The sequence below is a fragment of the Oratosquilla oratoria genome, chromosome 23, assembly GCF_046742065.1.
Source record: "Oratosquilla oratoria isolate Oo_2021 chromosome 23, ASM4674206v1, whole genome shotgun sequence".
NCBI lineage: Eukaryota > Metazoa > Arthropoda > Malacostraca > Stomatopoda > Squillidae > Oratosquilla > Oratosquilla oratoria.
The window spans coordinates 20,830,297-20,842,361 of NC_134799.1; the positions used below are offsets into that span (position 1 = coordinate 20,830,297).

At 39.9% G+C, this 12,065-nt stretch overlaps 1 protein-coding gene across 1 annotated transcript in view; it reads left to right on the forward strand.

Annotated features, from left to right (window-relative positions):
• LOC143037736 (uncharacterized) overlaps positions 1-12,065 on the forward strand; it is a 169,417-nt gene that overhangs the window by 146,894 nt on the left and 10,458 nt on the right. The window contains exons 30-33 of the mRNA XM_076206284.1: positions 3,061-3,211; positions 3,310-3,413; positions 4,481-4,565; positions 10,481-10,613. Coding sequence (XP_076062399.1) covers positions 3,061-3,211; positions 3,310-3,413; positions 4,481-4,565; positions 10,481-10,613 — 473 coding nt within the window. The remainder of the gene's footprint in view (positions 1-3,060; positions 3,212-3,309; positions 3,414-4,480; positions 4,566-10,480; positions 10,614-12,065) is intronic.

The window sequence follows — 12,065 nt, forward strand, 5'->3', positions numbered from 1 at the left end:
GATTAATTAAGTAAACAGGAATGATAATCATACGACCACTTACGGAAACTTCGAGAACAATTACACATACATGCGAACATACCAAGGTCCATGTAGACAGGTCAGCCAGCCGAGCGAGCCGAGCGCGGGCGAGAAGGGGTGATTACGTCATCCACGCCACACCTCCCGGCCACTCACAGTACTGACTTGAACTTGACCAACCTTGGAGCCTGTTATCTCTTCCCCTTCCCCCTTTTTAACTGCATTACATATTACCTGCATGCATTACTAAGTAGATGAACACTTGATGTAAATCATGAGTACGATAACATTGATGAAAACCTTAGAGACTGTGTAATCTCAGTTTCTAATCCACAGAAAGCAATCCACGTACTTATAGAAGAGGAACCTCTCAAATACATTGGTGGTTATATTGTTAAAAAAAAAAATAACACAAAATATCCTCACTTAGGCCACAAAGTAAGTGACTGTAGGCCTACCGCCATGGCTAAAACATGGATTGATGAAGTAAACAGAGGTGGCTTGTATGCTCTTGCTGACACCTTCTTCTCCCAATTAACAACTATGAGAGAAACGTTTAAAGTAATACACGGTGACAGTCTCAAGGAAGGAAAAGAGTGCTTGAAAACACTTGTTCGTGAATTAGAAAATGTTGGACTTGATGTACCTCATTATGTGATATCATTTTTTGCCAAAATATCTGTGTATTTTAGAATTAGGATTCTAAATAATAACATTAAGACAAATAAGAAAAAACATAAGTCATACAAAGGTCAAAACAGAAAGCTAATGAAAATGACCACATGAATGATATGTAGTTTACTTTTTCACTAGGACCATATTACCTGTTTTCCTTTGTTGTTTATGTTATGATTAAGTAGTTTATATTCAATAACAAATATTGAATATTTATGCTAACATTATGAATTGTGAGAACTTAATTTTTCTTTGTATCATAACTACTGTTTGCCATGATTACTATGAATATATTTGTGCTTACAATAGACCCTTTAATATTCCAAGTGTTCATCTAATTAGTAATGCATGTAGGTAATATCTAATGTAGTTAACAAAAAGGGAGGAGGGGAAGAGATAACAGGCTCCAAGTGTGGTCAAGTTCAACTCAGTACTGTGAGTGGCTGGGAGGTGTGGCGTGGCTGACGTCATCACCCCTCCTCGCCCGCGCTCGGCCCGCTCGGCTGGCTGACCAGTCTCATGGACCTTGGGACATACATACTCCCAATTACGCATTACTTTTGTAACTCCTAAATGAATATATAATACGAGTAACTTGCACGCTTGACTTGCCTCTCAACTTGCCACGTCTAAATGAGGCTTTATGCTTTTTATTCAAACTATTCACCCACCCACCTTTTTTAAGCAACGTTTACACAAGGCAAGTTGAGAGGCAAATCAAGCATGCAAGTGATTTGCCTCGTGTAAACATCTTGACAAAAATATGGGCAACATACACAATTTCCTTCATCGAACAGATGTTTACACAAGACAAGTAACTTGTTGCAAGTAACTTGCACGCTTGATTTGCCTTTCAACTTGCCCCTTGCAATTGACACTACGTTTTTTTTTCTTCAAACTATCCACCCACCCACCTTTTCATTAAACCTCATTTACACGGGACAAGTTGAGAGGCAAGTTAAGCGTGCAAGTTACTTTCCGTATGTAAACATCTGCTAGACAAAGAATTAGGGAACGTGCCCAATTCTCCCTTTAAAGCAAGTAACTTGTAGCAGGTAACTTGCACGCTTGACTTGCCTTTTAACTTGCCCCTTGTAAATGGGACTTTACGTTTTCTGTTCAAACTACCCACTCACCACCTTTTCCTAAAGCCTCATTTACACGGAGCAAGTCAAGCATGCAAGTCACTTACTACAAGTTATTTGCCGTGTGTAAACATCTGCTTGAAAAAATAAGCATCATGCCCAATTTCCTTTTATCAAGGCAAGTAATTTGCACGCTTGACTTGCCTCTCAACTTGCCCCGTGTAAGCGAGTTTTTAATAACCCATTCCTTGCTCTGAATCAAAGTACCACCGATTCATGCATTCTCCATGGCACGCACCTCCAGTTACTTTGGTTCCCGTCTGTTTTCTGTTTCACTGTGACCCAAGTTCCATTAACATCTGAAGGGTTCATCACACTGGGGTATCTTCCTTCAACGCCCAGTTGATCGGCGGTCTCACCCACGTCCAGAAGTTTTTCCGCCTTAAAACCACTATGACAAACTATCTTGTTTTCACAACATTTTTACATAGAATGTCATTTAATATGCTGGAGGAAAATTATTATCCTCCTGCATATATTCCTTCCCGAAAGCTGCGGTCTACAAATCTGTTCCAACAATCGTAGGAATAATAGCCCAGTGTGATAACACCTTAACTTCGTCACCTCATGATCCCATATTTTTCTTCCTTGTCCTCTCAGGACGCTTACGTTCTTTCAGTCTTCTATTGAAAAAAATAGTACCCATGCAGTGAGCGCTGAAACAACTGGTTGTTTTGAGAGAAGATCAGACAACTCTATCGATAGGGAGGACTAGTGGGGCATGGAACTGCCTAGTGCAGGCCTTATGGTCTCTTGCACTCTCCGCCATTCTTATGTTCCTATGTGAACCGCCATTATCGGAACATGTTTGGCCTATTTTGTTCCTGGAATGATGGAAGGGGTGGAGGGGTTCATTTTACCTCGTGTATCCGAACACTCCCCTTATCCGAACACCCTGTAGCCCAGTTAGTTCGGATACGGGAGGAATTTGTTTGAACCATTCTCAAAGTCGCCTCTTCTTCTTCATTTCCTGTTGACGTTTTCCATTTTCATATGGGGTTGCCGTTCCTCGCTAGTCGTTTCCACTGGTTTTGGTCCATCACCTGCTCCTCCTCCACCTCCAGCTGTTTCTCCTTAAGGTCTTATCTCAGTCTGTCCTTCCAGCGCAGCTTGGGTGACCCTCGCCTGCGTCTGCCCTGTACCTCCATCTCCATCACTCTCCTTGACCACTACTATCTCCGTTTAAGGGTAATTCTGTAACATCCACTTCCCCTTGCAGAAGTGAAGGTACGCTACCAGCTGCGAAGTAGCCACAATTCAACCATCATCTGGAGTTCAGTGAAAGGTGCCGATATGTACAACGTGAGTATCTTTACGGACACCGAGGCCCCCAAACTCGTTTTCAATCAATTCCGGACTATCCCCACCAGGTAAGGCCGCTTTTTCCCCGTTTAGAAGGTCTGTACTCATACATGAGGACAGAACCCCTGTGAGGTAGCATTTGCATGATCCCGTGTTTGTTCTGCAGTTGCCAATTCGTCACGGACCTCAGCGTCAAGGGCACTTACTCTACGGTACAGCCATGCAAAGATGAACATCACTGTGGAGCTCGGACTGGTGCCTCTCCAAACGGTTAGTTTTTTCTTTCTTTCCTTTTTTTTTTTTCTTTCTTTCTTAGTGGTGTCTACGTGATGCCACTGTTAGGTGTGGCGATGTCCAGAGGAGATTAGGAAGGGAGGGCATACCCTCCCCCCTAGCCGCGCCAGGGGGAGGGTGTGCCCCCAAGAACCTGAGGGTCGCTTCGGAAGGGGAGACGGTGAGGTGCTGCGCCACTCCTGCCGAGATGAGTGGCGGGCTGAGACCTAGGCGAACAATGGCACTGTACACAACCAACTCAAGTCTCTCCTTCGTGGCCATCCAGTTATAATGATCAGTCACCAAATAGATGGCCCCTTCACCCGCCAGTCCGATCTCTGTCACTATAATTTTAATATAAGATTACACGCTGTTTTCTCTTGGTGTTCTGATTGCCAGACGGTGATATATGGTGTTTCCTCCAGTTCTGTCTTATATAACGGCAGAGGTAATTTTCTTTAGCGGCGTGTTTTCGCTGGTGAGGCGCTTTAAGAAAAATTGTTAGGTTGTTCAGGAGGATTTACTTAACTTACCCCTCCTTGGTTCCTCTCTCAACCTTCCACTCAGCAGGATGAAGTAAAAAAAAAAAAAAAGAAGATATGATGATGATGATTTAAAGTTACAAACTCCCCCTATCAGGAGGCCAAGACTGTGCCCTTTACAGAGGACTTTGTAGCGTAGAAATTAATAAACTGTGCCCTTGGTTCAACTTCGCCCGTGGCAGGGTTCGAACCACCACCCCCTCGACCTTTGCCGCAAGAGTAAAGACGCCCTAACCCGCTCGGCCAGCGAGCTTCCAAGAAAATACACGAACTCAAATCCTGCAGCAGGAGTCGAGCAGAGACACTTGACCAGTAAATCCTCATGAACGACCTGACACGGTTTCTTGAAGCGTGGCGTCCGCAAAACAAGGCCCTGGATTATTTTTTCCTTAATCTTGAATAATCTATCTCGTCACCACTGACTAACACCATCCAGATGACATTTCACCTTGTCAGTGGTCAAATTTCCCCAAATGGTTGATAAATAGCTCTCACTGTCTTCCCTAATTCCCTCTTCCACAGAATCTGATGATAGCACCTCCGACACTGCTGTCTTTGGATCCATACTAGCAGTGTTATGCGTCTCCCTCGTCCTACTCACAGCCTTGTGAGTTCTTAGCTTATAAGTCATTAAGTATGAGTGGTTCCACAGGACTGGGACGCACCTCAAAACATCATCCCACATTATCAAACCCAGCATCGTCGATCGCTGGACTCCGTGATCAGGAGTCCCGTCTGCTACCATTTTGCCACGCTATCTATATATCAAGGGCTTTTCGTCCCCTTACCAGGGAAGCCAAGTCAAAAGGCACACACACACCCTCCCACCCACTCCACTCCCACCCATTTCATTCCCGTCCACCACCCTTTCTTCCCTCTCATCTTAGCACCTCATGGATGACAGGTCATCCTTCTCTCCCGCCCACTGCCCTGGGTCAGAAGTAATGCAGCAAGACACAGCACATCCACAGCAACCCCGCTTCACTTAATTGGCGATCCCCCCTCTCCGTCCCCTCAAGCAGAAAATAGAGAAGACGGGGAGAAATCCCTTCGGGCTGCGTCAAAATATCAATCACACATAACCACTCCCTACGCCACCACCTCCATCCCCCATCCCCTCCCTTCCTTGCATAACAGCATCATCTATAGGTTCTATACACAGCGATTCTGCTTTTTGCCACGCAGTATCTAAAGGAGTCGGAACCTGGCAAGAGGGTAATGAACGTGACTCGTGATCATGAAGTCCCGGGATCGAAGCTTAGCGACCGCTGGATTTGATTGTTTGAAAGACATCCATAATACAAATAATGTAATCCATAATGGTTATAATGGCGAAACTAATAAAAGCCTCGTTCAAATACTACCATGCTTAGCTGATGGTTTTGGGATTTGTGGTGAAAAAGTAAATATGTAGAAATCAATAAACAAATAAAAATCATATAGGATAAATGAATAAATTGTGAAAAAATATACATTTAAAAATCAACAAATATGATAAATCAATAATTAATTAATAAATAGATAAATAGAATAATCAAAAACAAAATACATTTTTCTGAATATATACAAATAAAAAATACAATGAAAATAGATTAACAGATAATGAAACAAATATATAAAAAGAAAATCAATAAATCATCAAAACTAACCAACACCTCCTTGATGAGGTAAAGACGTTATCACACTGGGCTATTTTTCCTCCGACTGTTGGAGCAGATTTGCAGCCCGCAGCTTTCGGGGAGGAGTCTGATATGCCGGAGGAAAATAATTTTCCTCCAGCATAATATCAAATGACATTCTATCTAAATTGTTGAGGGGAAAAAATAGTCTGTCATAGTGATTTAAAGGCGGAAAACGTTCTGGAGATGGGTGGTACCGCCGATTAATTGGAGATTGGAGGAAAAATAGCCTTTAGATGAGTCAGTCAAGTAGATTACTTTTAATAAGTGTTTAGCTGAAACCCTGAAACACTACACTAATCCGAGAACTAAGTTAACATAACTAAGATGTTGATGTTTTTAAGTCATTTCTTGTTCGATGTGCATTTTTAACCCCAGTGGCCATGTCCATTATTCCATCGCCCCCATCCTATTCCTCCCCGGATGTGCCCTACATAACCCCACTCCGATACACACACACACACACACACGACACCACGAGCATAGCTCCCCTTCCCGCAAAATACAACTAGGTAATATACACACACACACACACACACACACACACACACACTTTCGTCGAATGGACGGCAAGAATTGGAGTTCCGAAGAAAAACAAAAATCTACGAGAATCTCAACGTCAAGGAAGTACCCTATTGTATTTATAGGGAAGGGGAAAGCTCGTGGTGTAGTGGGAAAGTAAAAAATAAAAAAAAATAAAAGGAGAAGGGGAGGGATTTTTGAGGGAAATGGAAGGAAATGAGGAAGAGGGGGACTGGGTCCAGGAGACCAGGCGTCTTGTAAACAAGAGACGGACCGAAAACGACGATGATTTCGGTGATGAAGGGATCAACAAAATTGTAAGGATTAGAAATATAGATAAGAGCAGCACAATGGAAGGTGATGATAATAATTTCCAGGGATTTAATGAGGGTGAGGGGGATACCAACCTCCCCCGACTAGCAAGACTAGAGGAAAAACTTGAAGAAAAAAGATTATCCGACCTTTGGGAAAGTAGGTTCGGTAACGTAGCCAAGATTGTGCAGAAAGTCGAAAGATTGGAAGAACTAGAGAAGGCGAACAAAAACTTAACTAATGAAATAGAAGAATTAAAAAGACAGTTAAAAAAGTTAAAGATGAGAATGAGCAATTAAAGAGGAATAATAAAGACAATAAAGAGGCCACAGCAAAAGAAGCACAGGGCTGGAAAAAAAATCCAAGAAAACAGTAAAGTTGCATTTACTGACATAATCAAACAACAAATGAAAGAACAAACTAAAGACTCAGTTATTAAAGTGATGAGACAGAAGGAGAATATAGTAAGAGACTTAGCAGACAAAAAGAAATGCATAATTATATTAGGAATGGAAGAGAAATTCAACCTAAATAGAACCACAAGAATTAAAGAGGAAAAAGAAAAAGTAAACAGTTTACTAGAATTAGTTCAGGAAGATGAACCTGAAATCACGAAACAAATTGAAGAGATTTTTAGTTTCGGAAAATATAGTACAGATAAGACCAGACCAATTAAGATCAAATTCAGGTCACAAACAACAGCAGAGAACATCTTAGCAAAAACAGGAAATCTAGCAGAAAAATTACAATATAAAAAGGTATAGATAAAAAGAGAAATGAATAAAGAGAAAAGAGAAATGAATAAAGAGAAAAGAGAGGAAGAAAAAATGAAAAGGCAAGAAGCTAAAGAAAAAAACGAGAACAAAACGGAGTCAGAAAAAGAAGAATTCTATTGGAGAGTAGTGAATATGAAATTGAGGAAATGGACCATAACAGAGAGAAACAAAAAAGAAACAGAAAATACAATGGAAATAACAGAAAGTTAAGAGTGTCCTACACAAATATAGATGGATTAATAACAGGACTGAATGAACTGAACAAGTATCTGAAAGAAAAAGAACCGGACATAATGGGAATTGTAGAGACAAAATTAAAAGGTCCACTACCACCCAACAGCATAGGACACAATGCATATAATTATTGGATTAGAAACAGAGATAAAACAAGGGGGTGGATTTATGTTCCTGACTAAGAAGGATATAAACGTGAAGAGTGTCACATATGGGAAGAATAGAGTAGAGATTATTATGATAGAAGTAGAAGACAGAGATAAGAAGAGCAGAAAGTTTGTAATAAACTACGTGCCCCCAAAAACAGCCTCGTGGGAAGAGAGCATAAAAGTATGTTAGAAGACACAAGAACAACATTAAATAAGATAATGGAAGATGGAGGAAGAATAGTTATAATATGCGACTTTAATTGCAAAGAAATCTGCTGGGAAGAGATGACCGTAAAGGGTGGAGAAGACTCATGGGGAAATGTGCTACTTGAGATGATTATTGACCACACAATGACACAATGGATTCAAGAGAACACCAGGTATAGAAATGAAGAACCATCGAGACTAGACCTAATAATCACATAAGAACCCGAAATAGTGGAAAAGATAAAATACGAGACACCAATAAGTATAAGTGACCACACATTGATAGAACTAGAACTAAATGAGGAAAAATACATGAAAAGAAATGAATAGAGAAAAGGAAGATTGATGTATGAAAAAAACAAATTTTGATAAAATAAGAGAAGTCTTTCAAAATGAAAACTGGGAAAGATTACACGAAGATACAACAGTAGAAGAGAAATAGAATATTTTGACAAAAATTTATAAAAAAAAAAAAAAAAAAAGGAGTGGAAAAGTATGTCCCAAGACAAAAACAAGAAAAAGAATATGTAAAGTGCTGGTACAACAAAAGTTGTAAGGAGTTAAAAGACAAAAGAGATAAAGCTTGGACCAAATGGAAGAAATACAAAAGACCTGAAAAATGGAAAATATATACTTGTTATAGAAATGAATATGTACAAGTGTGCAGAGACGAAAAGAGAAAATATGAAAAAGATGTCATAGAAAAATGTAAAGATCAACCAAAACTATTTTACAGATTTGTAAACAACAAACTGAAAAACAAACAAGAATTAGAGAAGTTACGACAAGGAGTTGAATACACAGAGGAAATAGAAATGGCGGAAATTATGAACAAGTATTTTAAATCGGTGTTTACAAGGGAGAACATACAACCTGGAGAGATCGAATGGGAAGAGAAAGTCCCCCCTATGAAAGAAATAGAAGTAACAAAGAACGAAATAATGAAACACTTGAGTAATCTTGATGTTAGAAAATCGCATGGACCAGATGAAATAGCAAACTGGATTTTGAAAGAATGCAAGAATGAACTGGTAGACAAAATACAAAGCATAATAAACAGTTCCTTGAAAGAAGGAAAAGTTCCAAAAGATTGGAAAAGAGCAAATATAGTACTTATATACAAAAGAGGAAATAAAGAAGACCCTACCAACTATAGACCAGTCTCTCTAACAAGTACAATAGCAAAAATTTGTGAAAGAATTATCAAAAGTAGATGGGTAAAGTATTTAGAAAAAAATAATGTACTAAAGCCAAGGAAGTTTGGATTCAGACAAGGACAATCATGCATCACCAATTTAATATGTTTCTATTCAAGGCTAATAGATATAATATAAGAAAGAGATGAATGGGCTGATTGTGCATTTCTAGACCTAAAAAAAGCTTTTGACAAAGTACCACATAAGAAGTTGCTTAAGAAATTAGAAACTGAAGGAGGAATATAGGGCAAACTGCTTAAATGGATGGAAGACTTTTTGCAAGAAAGAAAAATGAGAGTAGTGATAAGAGACAAACACTCAAAATGGGATGAAGTAATAAGCGGTGTTCCCCAAGGAACAGTTCTGGCCCCAATAATGTTTGCTATATATATTAATGATATGGATAAAGAAATTGAAAGTTACATGAGCTTCTTTGCAGATGACGCAAAACTGTTAAAAAAAAGTGAACACGGAAGAAGATTGTGAGTCACTACAGAGTGATCTCAATAAAGTATGGGAATGGAGTAGGAAGTGGGAGATGGAGTTCAATATCAAAAAGTGTAGTATAATGGAATTTGGAAAAAGCAAAAAAAGAATAGAAGGATCATATAAATTGGGAAAAGGAATAAAAAAAAAGTAGAAAATGAGAAAGACCTGGTAGTCATTATTATGAATAATATGTCACCTGAGAAACATATAAATAAGATTTTTTTATAAACTTATAACTTAATAAGAACAATCAAAGTGGCATTTACATACCTGGATGAAGAAATGGTGAAAAAAATATTAATCACTCTGATAAGACCAAGATTGCAATATGCAGCAATGATGTGGTCACCAAGTACAAAAAAATGCACAACAAAACTTGAAAGAATACAAAGAGCAATTACAAAATTGGCACCAACACTCTCAAAACTATCACATAAAGACAGACTAGCAAAACTTGAGCTACAGACACTAGAGCAAAGAAGAGAGGAGATTTGATAGCTATTTATAGAATCATGAAAGGCATAGAAATTATTGATAGAGATGATATAATAAAATGGGATGAAAGAAATACAAGAGGACACAGAAAGGAAATCAAGAAAGACAATTATAGAAGAGATCTGAAAAAGAACAGCTTTCCTCACAGACAGTTGGAACAAGTTAGATGAGAAAGTGGTGTGTGCAAAAATAATACATGAATATCACGAGCATAGCTCCCCTTCCCGCAAAATACAACTAGGTAAATACAACTAGGTAAATACATACACTTGGAATCCTAACCCCACTATACTAACCCGTAGCCAGTAGTTTATTTTTTATTTGACTTATTTTGTGTTTATTTTTTGTGTTTTATTATTATTTTTCTTTTTTCTTTTTTCCTAAGGAAAGGTTGCATTACCACCCCCACCCCATTTCTCATGTAAGTGGACCTGTGCCTTAACTTTGCCTTCTTCCTCTGCAGGGTGACATTCCGCCTCCACAAAAAGAAGGCTGCCAATAGTTCCTCTTCATCGGAGGTTGAGCTGAGGCCAAGGGACATACCCTCTTTCGGAACCGAACCTCGGCTTCAGCGCCTGCAAGGGCGGGCGGCTCAGGTAATGTTGTTACACGCCGGATCCTAACTGGCGATGGCCGCTTAAAAAAACAAAAATGTGACCTTTGACGAATTGTCAAAAATTACCTAATGTTTATTCCATTCTGCCATAAATGATAAGGAATACTGCTATCATATGTCTACATGCACATTGCAGGGCATGTTCATATGATGTAAACTAAAATGGTTGTTTGCTTAATGTTTAAACAAAACACGTTAAAGATTTCAATGTTAGCGACAACGCAAGCATGTCAGCTATCATGGACCGTATGCTCATGGAAATTAAAGTCGTTATTTGCGATACTTAGATGTTTCTGATCACACAGAATGTTGCCAAGTCCAGTTAATCATTGAACCAGCTTTCATTCTTGCTCCTTTATCTCTGGAGCTTGCTTTTTGACTACGCCAGGGGTTGGCAACGTTCAAAACCTGGCACACTAACGACGTTTTTTCCGACACGCGAAACCCAGAACTCAACCTAAAAGAAAAGAAAATAATAATAATAATAACAACAAAACTCCAACTTCCTTGGTACGACCATTGATATTCATCTCATGCGCTGGACGGCGGAGCGGGGCCCTTACAGGTGAAGGGAGGGAGGGGACCCATACTCGTATGTAGGCTTATCACTTATGTTACTCTGTTGGCACGCGAGAAATCATACATACTTGAGAAACCCCGACCAATTGCATATCCTAATGTATGAAAAACGCACGCTTTAGCGCACCCTAGCCAGTTTGTAAATACGTACACTCAGAGCAAAAAAAAAAATCCCCCCCTCAGAGGCAGTGTAGCAAGACACAGCACATCCACAGCAAGGCCGCTTCACTTAAGCGGTGACACCCCAACTCTCTATTCCCTCATGCAGAAAAAGAGAAGATGGGGAGAAATCCCTTTGGGCTGCATCAAAATATCATTCACACATACTCCCTCACCCCCATCCCCCACCTACTCCCTTTCATGCATCACAGCATCATCTATACACATTCTTCACTCACCCCTGTCCTCTGTCTTCTCCATTCCTCAACACACATTCCCCTCTTTCCCAATGCCCCTTCTACCCCATCCTTGGTAGCCTCCTCATGCTCACTCCTTCGACCTCTGCCATATACACCACTTGTAATATTCTTCACTCATTCTCTCCATGTGTCCAAACCATCCCAATACCCTTTCATCAACCCTAACTCCCAAATCCCTCTCCGCCCCTGCTCTCCTCCTCACCTTGTTTCTCACTTTATTCAGCCTAGTAACCCCTATCATACTTCTCAGGCATTTCATCTTGGACACATTTAAACTCTTCTTCTCTTATGTTCCATGTTTCTACCCCATACAGTGCTGTCGGCACAATCACTCATTCATACATTATCCTTTTAGCATCCATTCCCAAATGTCTATTTCTCATTACATCTTTTAATCCCCCAAGGCATTTACTTGCTTCTCTTAACCTACGTTC